Raw genomic sequence first — 21,694 nt, 5'->3', positions numbered from 1 at the left:
TATTTAGTAGAAGTCGCAATCAACTGGACATGTTATTGTAATGTTGAAGATGTTTCACAGATTTCCAAGCTGCTTCATCTACCAGTCCTACCAGTGAGGATAAAACCGCATCATTTATATCCACACACCAAAAGCACATTAATGCAATCACATAGAATGTAACCACCCAGTTCTAATAATATAATCCCATTCTTGGTGTCAGTAGGTCTGCATGGGTGTTTATCCCTTGAATTGGCTTGAGGGAACTGATGTCAAAACGCCTGGGCAGATAGGTTAAAATGGCATTATAGGTGGAAGATAGTTTGCATGGAGGGTCTGCCACCCCTGTTTAGAGATGGTTGTTCTAATTTGGAGTTTCATACCTTTTGCTATGTCTCTGTCAAAAAAGGCAACTAGTTTGCAGGAGACATAAAAAAGACCATCTACAACCCTTTTTTCCACAGGTAATGTGAAGATAGGGACTGAGGAAGATGACCTTTTCAGAGTTATTGTGCCTTTAGTCCTCACTCTGTGTATATGACTTTCCTCCTACATCCCAAAGACGCACTGATAGGTTAATTACCGTATTTTTCGGGCCATAAGACGCACTGGACCATAAGACGCACCAGTTTTTTAGAGAAGGGAAATGAAGAAAAAAAAGATTCTGAAACAAATAGTGTCCTATTGTAATCCGATTGTCATACAATGTATGACAATCGGATTGCAATATAACATTTGTTTACATTGTGTTTGTGTTGTGTACTCTCAGCATGATTGGCTGACAAAGTCATGTTGGGAGAATGCTCCCAGCATGACTTTGTCAGCCAATCATGCTGAGAGTGGGAGGACGCCGGGAGCAAGATACAGGAGACACAGTCACTCCGGCCGGCGCTGAACAGGAGACAGGAGAAAAGGCAGAGTGCGGCTATACAGGGGGGACGGGACAGCAGCTGGGAAGGATACATTTTGATACATTTGGACCATAAGACGCAGGGACTTTTTCCCCCCACTTCTGGGGGGAAAAAAGTGTGTCTTATGGTCCGAAAAATACGGTAAGTTCCCACCAGAATTGAACTTAGACTTTGTTATGAATATAAGACTGTAATTGTGTATAAGACTGTAAAGTGTAAAAACCTTTCAATTTATTTTGCAGCAGACATGATTTCTAAAACCTATAAAATGTAACCCTTTATCTCTCACCGACCCCACTATTCTGGTTTCCCCAAATGTTTCTTGTGATCTTGTGATAGTGTTGCAGCATCCCTGGCTTACTTGCCAAATTTCAGCATGTCTTGAGGTATGCTAAGGGGGACTTCCCTTGTAACCCATTGGAAGAAAAATATGGATGCCGTATGGCTATCAATGAAAAAGTACTTCTTTACCATCCCAGGTCAGTTACTTTTATAGTAGTAAAAATGAAGAACAGCAGCATCAAAAACAAGCAGCAATAGATTCTTTCTGATTTTTATCTTTACAAAGATACTTTGAAGTTAACTTGCACATTCATATTGGTTTCCACAAAAGATAACCAGATATAAAAGATAGGAGATTGAAACAAAGTTTTCCATAACCCTTGCAATCTATGTAATATACCAGGACAGTGTTTTTTTTAATATTTACCTTTAAAGTGTTAAAAACTAGCTTACCAAAATTAATTTAAAAAAATACTTAAAAAAGTCAAGAGGTACTTCAATGGTCATTACATCCTCTACCTTCAAATATCCCATAATGCTCCTACCTGAAAACTATTGTTATTTGCAAATACTTCTCTCCCTTTTTAATGGAACTTTTTTAATGGATATGTCTTCAAAACCCACAATTCCAAGGTGAAATTTCAACAATCTATAAATCCCACTTGATAAGGCATTGGACACAGATACTGAACATCATGGCCTACTGTAGCATTAAAAAAAGCGTGGAAAAAGGGTTAAATGCATATTTTTAAAAAATGCAGGAAAGAGTTCCCACGTGTTCAGGATAAACCTTTACTCCACAATGTAACTTCAGACAACTGATGTAGTAAACATTAAAAAGAAAAAATATCTTGTCACAGCTTAACTGTTGGCACACAAAATACCAAACATTTAAATCAACTTTAAGTCTACCTCTTGTTACAAAGAGGCAAACTGAGGCGAAGACATTTAAGCAATAGAGAGGAGAAAAGGGACAAGAAGGCATGCAATTTTTTTGTATCAACATCAGTCACTCTAGATCAGCCTAGAACCCCAGATGTTGACTGGCTGGTCACATTCTTAGCACTGTGCAATAGCATAAGGCTCCCTACAAAAAAAGACAATTTTAATTAGGTGGAAGGAATGCAAAGAACAATCTTATATTTCCAAAGTATATTTTAATAAATTTTAACATTTTTTTTTTTTAGCTGCAGTATATTCACATAGCCAGGGATAAACAACCTGATAGGCTTTTACCTTTACCTGCTTTATACAACATAAAATACATTTTAGGGAAGTTCTTAGCTCACCTACCTCTGATATTAGGTTAGACCTGTACAGCTCCTACTTTTTTGTGCTCACTCCCTCAGGGTTTTGGCTTTGGTTACCCATATACAACATTTGAACCTTTATGCAATGGTCAGGGCTCCACTCACCACACTCTATGACTGTTGTACTTGTGCTCCTGCTTTTTTCAGAAACTGGGAGACTCTTTGGATGCTGAGCAAGAACGTAAGATTCTTACCTTGGTTCACAAATCCTCCCTAAACAGCAAAGTTTCAAAAAATGGTAATGAACACCAGAAATACTACATAGTTTCTTCCTTTCTGTATCTAAATTATGCTGGTGATGTGGCGAAGAGGTAGTACTATGTTACACATAACATATCATTGCTATATTAATATTGAATCACTCAAGGACTGAAGATTCAATGACATGGACTTATTGCCCTTTGGTTATCTTTATCTATTTATATTTTTTTGTTTTATACTTTAAAAAAATCATTAAATAAATAATGTTTTTCAAAGGGGAATACAGTCCATAGTTTTTATTACCAGTAAATGAACAATAGTCAAAGTAGAAGGCTAATTTGAACTAAAAAAAATGTATGTATTACTTTGTTATCTTAGGGTATGATAAAGTTATTGAATAATCAGTAGGACCATAGTGTATATTTAAAAACTGTTCTGGTCCAAATAGGGTACAAAGGTATGAGAGCAGAATTAGCTAAACTGCAAACTAATGAGAAATTTATCTTTCTGAGCAGCATTTACAAAAAAAAAAGTCCCGTAGCATTCCCTTGTCTGAAGACCGGAAGGCTTTACATTAAAAAGTTAAAAAGTTCTCCCTACCCCGTTCAGGGGAATGTTGGTAAACTACCCTGGTTTTAGAGGATTGCTGTGGTTGTTGTACCTGACTCCACCCTAAGTTGACCAATAGGTGAGGTAAGGAAACAAAAGAAATGTTTTTTTTAATAGGATACAAGTGATCATTGTTCCAATGTCCCTTAGTGGAGAGTTTGTTTGGTTGAGCATTTACAAAACTCCAAATATACCCTTTAAAGTGACTGTATAATCAATACCTTATTTTTATGATTACAGCCTGAGTCAGGTTTTTAAAAATGAAGGCAAACAACAGAAAAGCCACTCTGTATACAGCCAAAAAAATGTTTTTATTTGTGTTTGACAAAAAAAAGCCATAGCATTTTAGGGGCAGGAAGAGTATTCTTTCTTCAGAGCTAAATATATTGGGCGTAAGAGATGTGTATGGGATGATGATGGATAAATTAAGATTTTTAATTTAAAGAGGGCAATTGGGGTAATGACTAAATAGTTATGTTTCTAAAAACAGAGTAAACCACCTAAAACATCAGAACAGATTAATCAAGTAAACAAAAGTAAATATAAATAACTATAAATAAAAAAAGGCTTTTTAGGGGCAGGAAGAGGCCCTTCTTCGGGGGTAAATTTATTGGGTGTAAGAGATGATGGATAAATTAGGATTTTTAAATTAAAGAAGGCTATCTGGGTGATGACTAAATAGTGTTGTTTCTAAAAACATAGTAAAACACCTAAAACATCAGAACATATTGATCAAGTAAATAAAGGTACATATAAATGACTATACTGTGTCGCACATATTATTTTTGGACTCCATACATGAAGTGGCGATTTTTTTTGCTTACATTTTACAACTTTGTATTGTCCTAATGGCTGGTATGATTAGCCTATGTAGGATAGAGCTGCCTAAATGGCTCTGTGGCTGTGATAATAAATCCAAAGATACAACACTTTGTACTAATTACTTAAAAAAAGTTAAAACGTTAAAAGTTTACAACGTTTTAACGTTTATGTGTCCCTATCAGCCTTGAAGAAAGAACTCTGTGCACCACTAAAATGTTGGATTTTCTTAACAATATTGTAACATTGCTTTTACAATAAAGCAAGAAACCTGTAGTGATGTGACCAAATGTGTTTTTTACTTAGGAGTTTTACCCATTCCTCCACCCACATCACATTTTGAGTGGTAGTTTTCCTGTCCCACAGAGACAAAAGGACATGAGATGAGAAAATCCCTCTTAGACACTGGCCACCATAACTGGTTTTCTCTCTATTCATGTGACAATCTTGTATTTCCTATTGTTATGAAATGGTGACAATGGTCAGCAGGACAAATATGGCTAAAACTTCCCAGCATAAACACACAGCAACAATAACCTAATAGGGGTTCCAACCCTTTCCCACTCAAGCCAAAATTGAATAAAAGGTATGAAGGTATGTCAAATTTTCAAAGTATGTCAAAGTAAACTTTTATGAGGCAGATTTGAAAAAAGAAAAAAAAAGACTATAACCATTCTTTTAAAGCCTACAGTAAGGTCAAAAATATCCCATAAGATTGTTACAAAATAAAAACAAGCCTGAGGTTTGATAATCAGAAAAACTCACTGATAAATATGTAAAGTAAAAAGGAAGCTGTTTGAATCAAGTGAAATAATTTACATTTATTGTTTTGTTATAGATTTTTGACAAGAACAGTAAAATGGTTTTAGCCGACTGGAGAGCTACCAAAAGTATCACACGGAGTGAAAATCAATGAACAGCACAGATTTTTCTTCTGTAAGTGGTTTCCATAGATCTGTTTAAACTCTGTTCCAACTCAGGAAAACATTATTATATAATAGCAGAGAGCCATAAAATCAGTTCTTATTGCAATTTATATTTGACAAACTGTGTATAATGGTTGCAGTATGACAATGCACCATTTTAGGAGTGTCCAGCAACAGAGTTAAGTACTTTCATGATACTTTTTAATAGCAATAACAGTTCAATTTTCAGGAAAAAGTTTTGTGGGTCTACCAACTTTTTCTCAGTCCAAGTAGTACTGATACACAAAGGTTTAGCAGAATGGTAAAAGATCTTAAAAGAAAAAACCTCTGCAACAAAAACACAAATGATAATAAAAGTGATAAAGATGGATCTGAAGAGAAGTAGCCCCCTGGAATGAGAGGGGCAAGAAAAGAGTCAGAGGTAAGAATGCTCCTAACAATATTTGGAAATGATTTGGAAAGTCAAGGTCCATATCTAGGTCCTCATCTTTCCTGTCAAACAGAATTATCATTTATCGTTGAAAGGTTTTCCTTTTACTTTCAAAGTTTTATCCAAGAACTAAAATATCCCTGTCACCACTAGAGTGGTATGCTTGTGGGAAATGGTGTCCCACAAGTGTAAAGAAATCATGTTCCTTTGTTCTTTATGGTATTTCTTTGTTGATTCAATAATGTTTGCAATTCTTTCACGTTCCTCCAATTCTCCAAGTCACTGGAATTTTTTGTCAAACTTCAAATTTAGGCGTAACCTTACAGTATGACATTTCAGTTGACTTTAATAATGATATTTAGGCTGTTTAGTGAAGTTATCGCACTGCAGGGGCTAATACTTAGTGAAGTTATCGCACTGCAGGGGCTAATTCACTCAGCATAGTGACCGAGTTGATGATTTGTTGACTTCAGCCATCCAATTATGTGCAAGCAAAATTTTTTTTTTCCATTTCCTTGCATGTGATTTCTTTGTAAAGTACATTTTTGCAAACTTTTGCCAAATAAACAGCCTACATTTTTTTGAATAAAATAACCCCAATGATACACAATATATGATCTATGATTATCGAAAAAGGAGGAGAGAGAGCACAGGCTTTTTGAAGGCAGAGTACAATAGTGTAGTTTTAATGTTTTGTGTTCAAAAATTAGCTTCTAACAGAGTCCAACTGAACACTAATACATAACAAAACGAAATGAGTTTTGTGGTATTTAAGATTATAAGTGGTTACATACAATATATATGGTACAGTCAAACCTCCATTTCCCAATGCGTTTTGCCTTTAGGCTTCCTCAGGAGATTTGCTTGAGATAACCATGAGTATCAAACCACTATGTAAAGATGAGAATAAAAGCATCTGTCAAGTGTCATCGTGACTATACCCCAATTTATGAATTAATGAATCAATGAATTCAAGGGACTCAAAGGTGGTATAAACCATGAATATAATTCATAAACAATAAAAGGCTTCAAAGATATTGAAGAAGATGTTGGTTCTTAGGAACAGCTTATATTGATTGATACAGAAGGATGATCTTGTGTTGAGTAATACTGAGAGATAATCAGTATCATGAATTCAGTGACCAAGAATTAAGTTTCACCTTAGATGGCATGTATATGACAGTCAGATGTGGAAGATCAGAGGTAATCTTATTAGAAAGAACGTTGGTGGTACAAGTGGAGTAAGGCACGGGACGCCGCCAGCCAAACCGAAGGGTGCCCTCAAGCAAATCCCCTGAGGAAGCCTATCGGCGAAACGTGTTGGGAATTCGAGATTTGACTGTACTATATATATTGTATGTAACCATTTATATTCTTAAATTCCACTAAACTCATTTAGTTTTGTTATGTAATAGTGTTCAGTTGGACTCTGTTAGAAGCTAATTTTTGAACACAAAACATTCAAATTACACTATTGTACCCTGCCTTCAAAAAGCTTATGCTCTCTCTGCTCCTTTTTCGATAATCTTGAACATAACAGGCTTGGCAACTTAAAAATACCGTAACACAGTTTAGGTTCTCCTGGGATCCCTCCATCTTTTACATACAATATATGATCTAATTATAAATGTTTTCATACAAACTTCACACAATTTTAACTCAGGATGCACATATATTTTATTTTTTATTCTTTTTTGAATCTTAGGTGAAAGTTGTGTAAATATTGTGTTAAAATATTTATGAATAGACTCATAAGTATGATTTTGATTAAAGCAAACTACACACATACTCGCATGCCTTTGTCCAATAAAGGTTCTAATCTGAAAACTCCTGCACATGTATGTGTTCAGCAACCAGTTCTAATGGTATTGTAATATTCACACAAACCTTCCTTAGGTGTTGTTCATGCTGCACGTTAGGGTTGTATTATGCTCATGGAAGTTGTATACCTAAAAATGAACCCAAATTAGTGTAACGTTTAATCCTCTCACTCAGCGACATTAACACACTTCAAAGAGCCAAACTGAGAAGATTACGATAAGACATTCATTTCTGATAAGAACCTTTGAAGTGTTTATGGAAACCCTGGCTATTGGAGAGGTGAAAGTGTGAACAAACACCAGGAGCTGTCATGAGAACAAGGGAATGTAAAGGAAAAATGCTTAGAGGAAAAACTCTCTTAAAAAACAAAAATGAGACCAAAAATGTACGGCACAATATATATATATATATATATATATATATATATATATATATATATATATATATATATATATATATATATATATGCAGAACACATTATTGCATATTTATGTTGCCTTAACAATTCAAGACTGGAAGTATTTACTGTATATTGAGGTACTGAGATCATGTACATGCAAACCAATACTATTTGTCTCTTCTTTGAGTTTAGGGCAATTACAATATTATTATTATTATTATTATAATTATTAATAGGAAGAATAATAGTATTATTAATAAACATTATTTATATAGCACCAATATATTATGCAGCGCTATACATTAGTAGGGGTTGCAAATGGCAGATAGACACAGACAGTGACACAGGAGGAAGAGAGGACCCTGCCCCAAACAGCTTACAACCTAAAAGGTGGTGAAGCAGCCTACAATAGGAGGGGATATGGATTGGTGGGTGAGTGGTAAGGGTTTTAAGAAACAGAAGAAGATGGGAAGGCGAGTTTGAAAAGATGGGTTTTAAGTGCTCTTTTAAATGAGAAGAAAGGAGGAGCAAGCCGAATGGGACATGAAAGACCATTCCAGAGAGTCAGGGCAGCTCTAGAAAAGTTTTGGAGCTGTGCATGTGATGAGGTTGTGGGAGAGGAAGTCATTACTAAGTCATTGAGGGAGTGAAGAGAGTGGATGGGGGAGTATTTTTTTTTATCAGGTCAGAAAGGTAAGTGGGACAAGAACTGTAAGGGGATGAAAGGCAAAGCACAGGAGCTTGAATTTGATTCTAAGGTGAAACGGAAACCATTAAAGAGAACTACTAGGAGATGCAGCAGAAAAAGAGCAGTGGGAAGGATGGAAGAGTCTGGCTGCAGCATTCATAATAGATTGTAGAGGAGAGAGTAGGGTTAGTGGAATACCAGAGAGGAGGATGTTACAGTAGTCCAGATGAGGGATGATAAGAGTGTGTACAGAACAAAATACCTTGCATAGGAACCGATTAGTGAATATTGGTGCTAGAGATATTTACTATGGCTTAGGCTAGGTACACATGTGCAATAATTGTTGTTAGAGAATGAACAACTAACAACAGATCAACGATTATTCACAATTACTTCAAATATAATCCACCAATATTGTACACACACTAGATTTGATCATTGGAACAATGCAGGAAGTGACATGAACCAGAGAAAGTGTACCGCAGAACAATCCACAATCACAGAACGACTGTACACGCAATACATAGTAAATGATCGACGCCCAAACTGATCCGCCAGGACAGTTATTTGTTACCAGCGATATTCTTCGTTTATCAGCGTCGTTGTGCACTTTTTTGTTAACGATTATCAAACGATCAGTCGTCAATCGGTCGTTTCCAACAACAATTACTGCATGCGTGTATGTAGCCTTAGTGAGGAGGCAAAGTAGCTGGAGTTCTACATCGTCAAGTCCCAACATTATATAACATAAAACCGTCATTCTTATAGAATAAACCTATAAGTATTCTTTGAAACCCAATGCAACCAGATCACTAAAGAATTTTGATTACATGGGGGAAGGTCAATAGCATCTCTGTGTCATCATTTGTATTTTTTATAAGCAGGAGTGGCCATTTTGGAGTAGGGAAAAGCCAATTTCACTTTGCTATATATAATTGTTGTGATGATCTTTTGCTCCAAACAGCAAACAGTTGGGTCATGTTCTCCTGAATTAGTCTTTACAAAAACATGTAAAGCAACATAAAATATTTGTTCTTACATTTGTGTCACACTCTAACTAAAGTGCTCTCCATACCACTGGTGTACACCATATTGTTCCACTTAGGTTATACCAGCCTGCAATCTCCCTGATGGAAATAGACTGTATTTTGTTTATTTATTCAACAAAATAAATACATTGTAGAAGAAAATATTAGTTCATTAAAAATAAAAAATAAAAAACTATAAATCATGTCCTTAGAAAGAGCACAGCCGTTGCTATATACTAGCCAGTAAAAAAAAGGACTGTTTAAATTATGGTATGCCATTGTACTATTCTGTTCACTTTGTCTAGATAATAATGAACCTCTTGCTAGCAAAAAGCCCCTGCTGTTATTAGAACTGCCTTAAGGGAAAGCACTCAAATGGCACTTAAAAAGTACATTGGCTCTTCTAAGAGGTCAACAATCAACTTTTCTCATAAAATCATTTCTTATCACCCATCTGTCGTTTCACTGGAAAAAGCACTTATTCCTACAAAAATCACTGAAAAAGCTCAATTAGAATAAACACATGCATACTCACCTTCCCTTATATTCAACAGGCTCAGACATCATTCCGCAAAGCTGTCAGTCAATACAACAAGAAGACTAGAGACTGAAGTGGATCAAAACAAGGAACAAATAAACAAGGAACATTGCAGGGGCTACAGGGAAACTGGGAATTTTCCTTAAGGGGTCTGTTTGTGAAAAAAAAAAAATACCCAAGAATCACACATTTTGTACCCATTTTTGCAATGCAATCCAATTTTAAAAGTGTGAATATTGTGTAAATCTGGTGTGAAAAAATTGCACAAATACACTTCTATGGGCTCCATATATAAAACAGGGAAACTGACGCCCACTCAAACAATGGGAATCATTTAATGCCATTAAAACACATGGACCTGGAAGATTCCCACTAGGAAATGTTTGAGAAAATCTCTGGTTCCCAATTTTATAAATAGACCCTTAGTTTGTTTTCAGCTAAAACATAATTTTTAGGGATTGTTTAAGGGAAAATAAAAACATTTACAAGACCTGCACAACTGGGCAAATTTCTATCACTGACTTTCTGTCCTAGTAATAATGTTGTACACTTTGACAAGCGATTTGTTCTTTGTTTTCCCCATTTGTAAGAAGTGTTCATTTGTAGTTTCTACAACAGCTTTACACAGTGTGCACCTTGCCCAATTCTAAAGTTGCTCAAATTAGACACATAACGTAGTGATATGTATGGTCACCTAGACAGAACATGTTGAAAGTTCAGATTTACAGATACAACTTAAAGAGGCAGCATAGTCTCTTGCTTTAATTGCTTGCATATCAAAATAATTTCCCACAAAGTACAATATCTAAATGATGTTTATATATCATGCATGTGTTTATGTGAAATTCCTCACACAAAAAAATAGTGGAAATTCAGTCAGGATCCATATGTGGATCGGTAGTAAAGATATTAGATTCTAGAGGGCGGTCCTTTTTTTTTTTTTTTTTTTAAACACTGCAGAGGAAGTTTAAGTCTTGTAATACTAGGTAAAAGTAATTTTGTTTCTAGACCTATTAACATTATGGCGGCTCACTATTGGCTCACTATTACACTTAGAGCACTAACTAATGAGCTCAGCAATACTCTAGCTTGTCTTTATTTTTGTCATGGTGCTTATAAACATAAAAAAAAAGATAACCCCAAGAAGTTTCTATGGTAGGAACCCAAAGCAAACAATAGCATGCCAGGTAAATTTACATTGCAATCTTACCTAAAAAATACATTTTAACACAATTAGTGGATTTTTACAGCAAAATAAAAAGCTGTTGGGACAAAATTGTAACTAACAAGATGGGTTAATATATCTGGTCTTCTTTACATTTATGTATTTTACATTTTAGGCAAACATTGCATGTAATAATTTAGACGTGCCACCATATTCATTCACTTGCTTCCCACTGTTAGGTTCCCTACCTTTCCAGCTAGCAAGGAAATGTTGACAGCAAAAACTAAATGTGTCCATATAACAAAGGCAAAAGGATACCCTGCCCAATGTGAATGAAGCCTTTGTAAAAAATAAAGGCACAGCATATTTCTATAATTACCCACCGTTTACTTTATGATGTTCATCTGAAGAAACAAGTTTTTTTTTTACTTACATATATTCATCAACTACAAAAACAATGAATCAGAGTAGTCTGGGCTTCATTTCAAATGCCTGACTTTTCCTTCTGATCAGCTTATCAAAAACATTAAAATGTCCTGATGGAAAAGCTATTTTTATTTTAGGTTGTTTCTTTTTTCTTCTGGGCCGATTCAACAAGCAGTGGGTGTGAAAGGAGGAGCACGGAAATTCACTACAATATTTCACCGATAGTAAATGCATTTGAAAGGTCACTGTCTTCGCTTTGAAATTGCCAACAACATGCCCTGGGCACACTAGTAAATGACATATACTCCTGGGTGGATTACAAGATATCATAACCCAAACACAGTGATCCCTTGCCATGCAGAAGCAAAGGAAACGTCTACCTAACAAGAAAAGGCTAACAGCTTCCTTTATTTTTCTCTAAGCGTTGCCAGGATTTAAGCACATCCTTACTCCAGCATCAAGGCACCCTGATAAAAGACGTCATATTGCACAGATAAACAAGCATGAGGGTGGTTAAGTATATATTGTAAATAAGAAAGCTGGTAGACATAAATAACACAAAGAGCACAAGCAACTGCCAGCTGAATAGAAAATAAACATATAAGACAGGATATTCAACAGCTAGACACTATGGCCTTAAAATAGCACTGTCCTGCATTCCGACAACGTGCACTCATTGCACCATTGAAGTACCTTCTCAAACAGATGATTTCAAGAGCCACAATCAATCTATAGTTCATCCTTTGCAAGACATTCAAACTTTAGATAACATAGGTCATACAACTGAAGAAAACATCAAAGCGGGGAGATGTTGTATCATAAAGATGGACTTCATTCTTTCTGAACTTTAATTGGGAGCTGTCCAATCCTTCCTTTTTATAATTAAGGGATAATATAATAAAAGTAGTAATGGATTAGATGACCATCAAAAAGCAGTGAACAAAATTTGTTCTCCACTTGTTTTATACAATTTAAATAACCTGTTTGCCATTTTAATAATGCCAGATTTAACAAAGTGGGAACATGTTTTGCTCCCTAGGGAAAATACATTTAAAAATGGAGAATAAAGGTAACGTAATTAGTCTATATTGGCAATCAGAAATTCCAATACCCTACCATAAAAAAAAGTACCAATCGCCACATTTAAAGTGTTGATAAGTCCCTATTAAGTTACATTTTATTGCCTTTTTGAAAAGTGGAGATAAATAGCAAAAATAGCAGTCAGGTGTTTGAAACAAACATCTCTGATCTCCACAGTAGCCTGAGCTGTTCTACACCTTCAAAGTGGCAAATGCTTTATGGCAATTAAAATGTCGCTCATTCTAAAGGCAACTTAGTAAATATGGTGATACCAGCTTCAATACTGAAAGTAACAATATAGTGTCATTTAGGCAAAAAAAAGTAACTTGAACAAATGTAGCTTGAACAGAAACAGTGATGTTATTTGTGAAGAAATATCATGTTTTTGTTTGATGCTTCATAAATGTCCTACCTGTTAAAACAGATTGGCTTTTATACATTTTACAAAATGATTGAATCACTACTCTTGGAGGATGTTCAGTCACCTGTTTCAATTTGTTGCAAAATCACATATGACACACAACTTTTTTTTTTACAATTCAGTTATTATAAAATATACTTCCAGAAAAATCAAATTACATTGGAATAATTAATGTTTTAATTAGACCAAGTAAGATAAAACATTATAGAATCCCTCAATGAGGGGAAAAAATTATAAATCAATCCAAAAATTTTAACTTTGTACTTTGTTGCATCCCCTCTGGCCTTAAAGTTTAATTGACTTCTTTGAGGCATGTACTTCACTCTTAGTAAAACATATTCTTTATCAGTCAAGCTCTAATTTTTATGCATAGCAGTTAAAGATAATTTTTTTTATAGAATGGAATCTTGTCATTGACCTTTTCTTTTTAATGTTTACCATACTTTTTTTTTCAGATTGAGGTCTGGACTGTTTGCTGGCCATGTCATTGACTTGATAATCCTTTACTGAAGAAATGTTTAACGCTTTTTGCAATAGGGCAAGAAATTTCACCCAAGAAAGCAACTTCATCACCAAACCTACGTTTAATTGATGGAATAGGAAAAATAGTACAAAATTTCAATGTACAGGGATAGCAGAATCTTCGGCTGTTGCAAAATAGTTTTGTGTCCTATCTGTATTTGTTTTTTTCTTTTTAACAAAGTAAAACAGGTGAATTACCATCTTACAAATGTAGTGATTAGCCAGAGTACAAAAAAAAATATCAAATTTATCAAGACAGTAATAGGTCTATAGCAAGGTGGCTTGAGAATCAACTTTATTTGCTCTTAAATCTAAGGTTGTTTACTTGACTGTGCCACACAAATTTTCAATTTCACTACAGATGAAGTCATTATATTCATTAACCTGATCTCATTTCATATCTTAAGGGATAGATCATCACCACTTTAGTTACCTGCCTTCCCCCCTTTATTCTTTCAAGAGTAGGTTTAGCTTATATTTTAAAGGACTTTGGGGGCATATTTATAAAATGTTTTTTTTTTTTTTTTTTACAGTTTTTGTCTTTTTGCCCAAACCTTTATTTAAAACAATGTTTATACATAATATTGTCACATTTACCATTTCCTTTTGCCAAAAAATTCTGAATACATTTGGTCCTTTGCACTTTCCAATTTTAAAGTGGTGAATTCCACAGGATACAATAAAGATCTGTGGGGTTCGTTATAAACACCTTTTACCAAAGTGTTGATAAGTTACACCATTCTCCAATTGTCACTTTATGGTATTAAAGTACTTTGTTTCTTGGATTTCACAAATTTACAAGCATGTTTGCCTGGGTACCGGACCTGCTGGAGCAGCGGTCGCCAACCAGGGATCTGTGGACCGCTTGTGGTCTTCAAGAAAATTTGGGTGGTCCACAGAAAAATTTGGACATTATTTCCAATTTTTATGTTTTATTAATAAAACAAAAATAATATACTAATAAATTATTATATTCTGAAAGACAATTTTCGCCTTTTTATTGCACTAAACTAATGAACTGTACTGAAGACAGAAAAACAAGCGAGGCGCACCCTGACGTCAGTGTCGCGTTAAGTTGTATGAGGCAATCGTTGTCGAGCCGTACGCTTCAGTATTGTTTCCACCATTACAACCGTCACCCCGCCCCGCCAATACCGATTCTCATCCAATTGTTTTATTTTATTGGTTTATTTCTCAGATGCTCTTTTAGGTATGTATGACCTTAACGGTGTATTTTCCTTACCTGGTTAATTTAACGGCATCAAATAGTTTGAATTTGATAACTATCATTTGTTGTTTGGCCTTAGATTCAAATGAAATAAACCCATAATGAGGGAGAAAAAGCAAACAAACATTTTGCATTTCTTTAGTAATACCAAAGATAATGCAACTAATGATAATAGTAACAATAGTAATACTTCACTTAACCGTGAGCTGATCAATAAATCAGAGCCTCCACAGTCATTGTCAGGTACTATTAGGAAGATCATTATTTTACAAATGTATTTGTCTTTTTTAAAAAATTCATATTAATGGTCCGAAGGATTTAAAATTATGAATTTAGTGGTCCGTGAGGTCTGAAAGGTTGACGACCGATATGCTAGAGAACGAGAAAAAGAAAAAATAATTATGTTCTACATTTTTTATGCTCCCCGTTGTCAGATAAATCTTACAAACAGGAAACACACTTTCTATACCATACCACAGGGCAGCTCATCTATGGTACATATTTTTCAGTGGCAGATGATTGGTGGTCATAGTTTTTGGAGTAAAGCTCATAATGTAGAGATTAATCCCCTATTCTAATACTAACCCTTAATATTATCCTAAAACTAACCCTCTTAATCTAATTTTGAACACTTCTTTGCATACTTACAAGAGGGGTGAAGGGGAAAATATGCCAAGAAAGCTACATAAAAACTATAGCATTTTAAAAGTATGTCCTATAATATCAGCCAAGGTTATTTTACTTGTTACTCTATGTGAGTTTTAGTGATCCAGAGTAACATTGTAGGAGCTACCATCCAATGGTGGTAGCAATATATTACAGACAAGACAATAGAAAAGTAACAAAAAGCACAGCAAAAACTAAGGCTAGGTGCACACGTGTAATAATTATCCTTTGAAAGCGAAGGATCAATGATTATTCCTCACTATTTTGAATGATCGTATTGTGCACAATTCTGTACATGCTGTAACGATACGATCATTCATATATAATCCACCAATAATGTACACACTAGATACGATGACGTATCGTACGGTGACACGTACAGGAGAAAGTGTATCACTGAACAATCCACAATCACTGAATGACTGTACACACAATAGATTACGAACAATCGTCGCCCAATCAGATCCGCGGGGATGGTTGTTCATTTCCAGCGAGATTTCTCATTCGTCGGCATCCTTGACCAGCTAGTGTGCACTTTTTTTTTGTTAACAATTATCGAACGATCCCTTGTAGATCATTCATTACCAATTATTGCACGTGTTTGCGCAGCCTAATTCTAAACTTATCCCATCATATAGAGAGATGATTTCTTCAGATAAGGAACCAGTTTCTAAGTATCAGACTGCCCTGATTCTGTCATTTTAATGCACTTATGCTATTTAAATACTTAACTAGGATTTGTACTAGAATTAACCTAGGCTGTTATAGCTTTTGTAAGGTTTTCACATGTAATAAAATATATTTATTAGTTTATTTCAACAAGAGACACAAAGCCCCGATTCCCCAAACAAGCAATAAATTTCCAGAACTAAACAATACTAGTTATAGTTATTGGATAGCGGCCTGGATATATCAAAGTGCCATACCTGGGAAACCCACAAGATTGCCTTTGTGGCTTTCTGCAAATCTGAGAAAGGTGAGTTTGTCGGAATCTGTGCACCATAACAGATGTTCTGCTGTGTGAAAATGAAAACTGACAGAAGCTGGATGGCAGTTTTTGGAAAACCAGCAGAAATAAAACTATAGGTAAAATGTGGCCCAGATCCTGTACTCAATAAACATATAGCTATCAATGACTCATGACTCTTTACCATACAGGAAAAAGTCTAGTGAGGACAATAACTGCTGGAAAACCTACACAAGATCTGTTACTGTACTGCACAATAATGTACACCCAAACTGCAGCACATAAGAGACTGGTAGTGAACTGAAACAACAAAAAGCATATTTCAGGATAGATCTGAATTCAACCATTAAAATACATATATTATGCTATATTATGTAATTATGTGATGAATCAGTGTGCTCCTTTGAAAGCCCTTTTCAGCATGAAAATGATTCTACCAGGCTGATACTAGAACTTGTTACTTAAAAATGTAGCAAAATTATGCTTCAAATATCATAAACCTAAAATCCACTACTAGAAATATTAGGCAAAAACTATTGATCTAAGGCAAAAACGACCCAAATCATTGAACAGTTACCCAGATCTGACTCAGAAAGGACCACAATGTTTGCGGCTAGTGTACTTGCCTTGCAGCACTAGAGTTCGAATCTTGACCAGGACACCAACCACATGGAATTTGTATGTTCTACCTGAGTTGTACATTTCCTCCCACATCCTCAAAACTATTTGATATGTAATTGGCTTTTCCCAAATTTGGACTATATCACTGATATACTGTATGTCTATATTAGGGACATTGGATTGTTAGCCTCCCCCTCCTCTGAGGGACAGTTAGAGACATTAATATGGGCTCTGTAATATGCTATGTAGTATGCTAGCACTCTATAAATACATTTACCAAAAAAAAATTTTTCCCTGTGATGAAGTTTTATGAATTTTACCTATATATTTTATACATGCGAGTAAGCCTTAAGTTCTCACAGATGAAGTTTGTTTGGTACATTGTGTCACAATCTCTGCACTGACCTTCTGGAGAGCTTTAAAGCAGCAGGTGCCAACCGGTGGCCCGCAAGAAAATTTTGCGGGTCCCCAGCTTTCGCCAGTGCACGCCTGAGCAGGATCAGAAGAAGGGCCCCGCTGATGAGATGCACCGGCCAGAGCTGCGGACCACGTCCCCAGTACAATTACCAGGCTCAGGGAAGTGGGTGGGCTGTGTCCCTGGACACAACCCGCTCACTCTCCCATTGCAGGCCCAGATTTCTTCCCCTTTGAGTAACCTCGCGCATGCGTGGTCGGGAGCCGGTGACTTTACCGGTCCGCGGGACTGAAAAAAAGGTTGGCAACCACTTTCAACGAAATTACCATTCTATTGGTGTTGTTAAAATTACTAAAACAAAATATATAGTAGATAAACTTTTCTCCCTTAGCAAAATTAGTATTTACATTTAAAGTTTTTACTTAGTTGTGCAAAATAACTCTACACTACAGAGGTCAAATAACAGAATGTTTTACGTATGTCACATCCTCCTAAATTCTATTACAAAGTGCTCAAAAGTGATGCCCAGTCTTAAGTTACAGTTTTTGCAAAGATTTATTGTACAGAAAAATAAACTGCTTTTTCTCCAGATTAATCAAAGTGAAATAGTCACAAGTCATTTGGTACATATTTAAAGGAAAATCTACTTAAAACTTCAAAAACATTTAGGAATTCTGTAGCAACAATAATCTCCTGTAACATCCCTTGACAAAGACCAGAATGAATGGGATAAAAGGTGCACTCTAGTACTTCCGTCCTGGCCTCTCTGTGATGTCAGACACAGTACAATGACCACATCTGTTGTGCTAATTGTTTACAGAAAACGTCTGTTTCAGGCATACTGCATCCCGCATTAAATTTCATATTTGTTATATGAACTACTGACAAAAGCAAAATAGGATACTAAATACATACACGTGTATTTTTCATCCTGTCTATGTGCACGTAGTGTGCTCTTATCTCCAGAATTTAACATATCCATACAAAAGATTTGCCCTTTGGCAGCATTGGTATTAGGAGTTTGTTGAAGCCAATAATAAGGTTACGACACAAAAGTAACTTTCAATCTAGCAAAATCAAAAGCTCCTAATTTGAAATTACTCTAAATTATAGTGCAGGAAAACTGTAAAAATAATTAATTGCATGTAAAAATAATAATTGAATAAAATACAGGCAATAGCTTTAACCTGCACTCTTTTCAGTGGGACACTGACTAACATTTATGTATATATGCAGTATTAGACAACCCCACAAACTCTGTGCATAGACACACTCACCACCACCATTGCACCATCATCTTTAATAGTTCTTTAACAGATGAAGGGCAACTATGGAATATTTTAAAAGCATTTTATTGTGTATTAAATAAGCAACTGTTTAACAAGATTATTTCTAATTGAAAATGTCAGGATGGGCTAAAAACAGGAAGGTAAGTGAACACTGAAGATTGTGTAAAGGTCATAAAAAGTTTGTGAGCTTGTGGTTGGTGTTGAAGTAAAAGGAGTAATTAAGCGTTATTTAAATACAGTATGCATTGGAAAAGCATGACAAATAAAGAATCTGACCAAAGATCACTTTAGGAAAAAACTCCAGATAAGCTAAAAAGCATGATCATGGATCATATATTGCAAATATATTTTAGTACTACTGGCCATACAATTTTTATGTTATGTGTTGCAAAGGCAAGAAGATTCATCATTGGAGGAAATCAAGGGATGCTAGGTTTCATCTGATGTGATCACCTAAACAGGCGAAGGGGAAGCCACACAGCTATGCTGGGTTTGTAAATACACAAAATTTATATATATTCTGTGAATATGTGGGAGCCATGCGAGCTCCAAAGTCAGTGGCCCTGATTCATCAAGCCAAATCGTATTATCGATCGCGCAGTCGTATTAGCGATCCGGTGCGCATGGCAGGAATCCGGCCGACAGATTCAGGACGCGAGTGTACGCGCGCACTCGAGCCCCCGGACCGCGGTAATCCGCGATCGCTGGTCGCGCGTATTATCGCGCTTCCCGCGATCGCGGATTTCAATGATGAATCAGGGGCAGTGTGTTCATTGTTCTGGATGATTGTCTTTCTCTTTAAAACTACAACTGGGTTTTATGTTGACAGTTTCAATACAACTGCTGCTAACTAGAGTTATTCTTTATTCTTCTGATACATTTAAGGAGCAAAGATTGCTGTTGCTATACTTCCTATACAAAATAAGGAAAACTTCAGTTTACATTTTAATGCATCTGCAAAAAAAACAAGAGATATGAAAACAGGACTTCACTTTTCCAACATAGTCACCTTAGGTTTTTTGAGAAAAAGTATTCAAATCTAGTATTTTGTCTAGTGTTTTGTGCTAAATATATGCTAATTTTTTAATCTTACAAATGTATTTGTCAAAGTATGTAAAATTAAAAACCCATATTGAAAAAAATTTAGTTCTTCAACTATGTTGTATATAATTTATGAAACAGATTTTGCTTACACGAGTAAAAGTAAAAATAGTTTTTTTTCTGCTGACTGGTGTGAAAAAGAGCATTCCCAGCTGCATTTCAACATAGTTTAATTTAAATAACTACAGATACACCAAGCAGTCAGCATGAACACTGTGAATGCCCACCCATGTGGAATCTCTAGCCGCAGTGATACTACTCACCATGTAATGGAGAACCAGAAGGACTGCTGGACAAGCCTGGCACAGGACTACAGCGGCCTCCTTGCTTTGAAGTCAGTTCCTGCTCAATTTCTTCCAGACCTGCACTCTTCTGAAATCGACTCATGCGGTTTACCACGCGGGGAGACATATGTGTCCGGACACATGGCTGACCACCATATGGGTTTATTGGGAATACGTGGGAGGTGCCACGGAGGGTGCTCACCACTACCCATCTGCAGTCATGACTGAAGCAAATGTCTTGCACCTAAGAAGACATAAAATGGAAACAGGCAATTAGAATAATATATATTATCAAGAATATTACAATTCTAAATTTTGAATAAGAAAAGTTGTGCTTTAATCCTGCATGAACAGAAAGAAAAAAATACCTTATAAATCTTTTAAAAGGCAAGAAAAAGGAAAGACAAGAGTAAAGAAAATCAGGAATGACAGAGACCCTTGCTTGTTCATATGGTGAATGTAAATACTGTTGAATGTACAGTTACCTTTTAGGTAAGTTACATTTAACAAAATTTGTGATGAGGCAGATATTTATTGGAAAGGGACAGAAGATGTCTCTTCTGCAATGAGTATTCTTTCCTGCCTAAAAATCTAAATTGCCATGCAGCCCAATGTTGGTTGGTGGGATACCCAGCATATCCAGGCTTCCACTGGTTGCCAGGACTGAAGAACTGGCTGGCCTGACCAATCAAGATAGTCGAAAATTGCATCTAGCAAGAAAAGAAGGAAGAAGCTGGCTACGTTCATGATGGTAAAAGGACAGATGAGTATAACATGGGTAAATTCTGCTTTAAGTCCAACTTCCACTTGAGATTCTGTTCTTTATTTTACTTACTTTTAAGTTTAAAACACTACCAGATATGTATATCAATAAAAAAATACAAACTTAAAAACAATGCAGATTGTCTTTTAGGTTGTTTACATGAGTGACTTATATGCGTCTTGTTCTCGGTCTTTATTTACTTATTCCTTACTTTTCTGTGTTCTCAGTATTCAGTTGAGTATCTGTAGTATTCAAACATCTTTCATTAACTTGCTAGAGCAGTTCTTACATTTCCTTCTCATTTACAGAAAAAAAAGGTTACTAAAAATAAAAGTTTATATTTTATGTAGCAGCACATTTTCTCCTAAAAGTAACAATTACTTTTTTTTCTGAATACAAACTGTGCCACACATATAAATGTGTGTTTTAATTTACTGTATTGAAATTCACTTTATGTGTGTCTGCCAGTTTTCTAACACAAACAGCACTATATTTAAGACCAACTGTCAATAGATCTGCTATGTGGGCACTAATGTGTTTTCCTGTGTCCAGGACATGTCTATTCACACGTGTGCATGGGATGGCTTTTGATATTGTTAGCCCGAAAATACAACAGTTAACTATTAGTTGAAGTTTCATTGTATGCTATAAATAGACTCAGTATAATGTTTTTTGTTACACATACTTTTCTGAGTTATGAATAAAGTACATTGCTTTACAACTGCTTACTTTTAGTTTATTAAATAACCTTTTTCTGAAAAAAACTAAACATTTAACGGGCCAGTGTCATGGGAGGATCATGCA

The 21,694-nt window shown here is 35.5% G+C and overlaps 1 protein-coding gene across 1 annotated transcript in view; it reads right to left on the bottom strand.

Annotated features, from left to right (window-relative positions):
* Positions 1 to 21,694, bottom strand: part of BCAS3 (BCAS3 microtubule associated cell migration factor) — a 532,737-nt gene that overhangs the window by 354,509 nt on the left and 156,534 nt on the right. Inside the window, exon 15 of the mRNA XM_072407233.1 lies at positions 20,107 to 20,371. Coding sequence (XP_072263334.1) covers positions 20,107 to 20,371 — 265 coding nt within the window. The remainder of the gene's footprint in view (positions 1 to 20,106; positions 20,372 to 21,694) is intronic.

This window comes from Pyxicephalus adspersus, chromosome 1 (assembly GCF_032062135.1).
Source record: "Pyxicephalus adspersus chromosome 1, UCB_Pads_2.0, whole genome shotgun sequence".
Classification (NCBI taxonomy): Eukaryota; Metazoa; Chordata; class Amphibia; order Anura; family Pyxicephalidae; genus Pyxicephalus; species Pyxicephalus adspersus.
The sequence above is the reverse complement of the archived record's forward strand: the minus strand, read 5'-3'. Positions and strand labels throughout refer to the sequence as shown.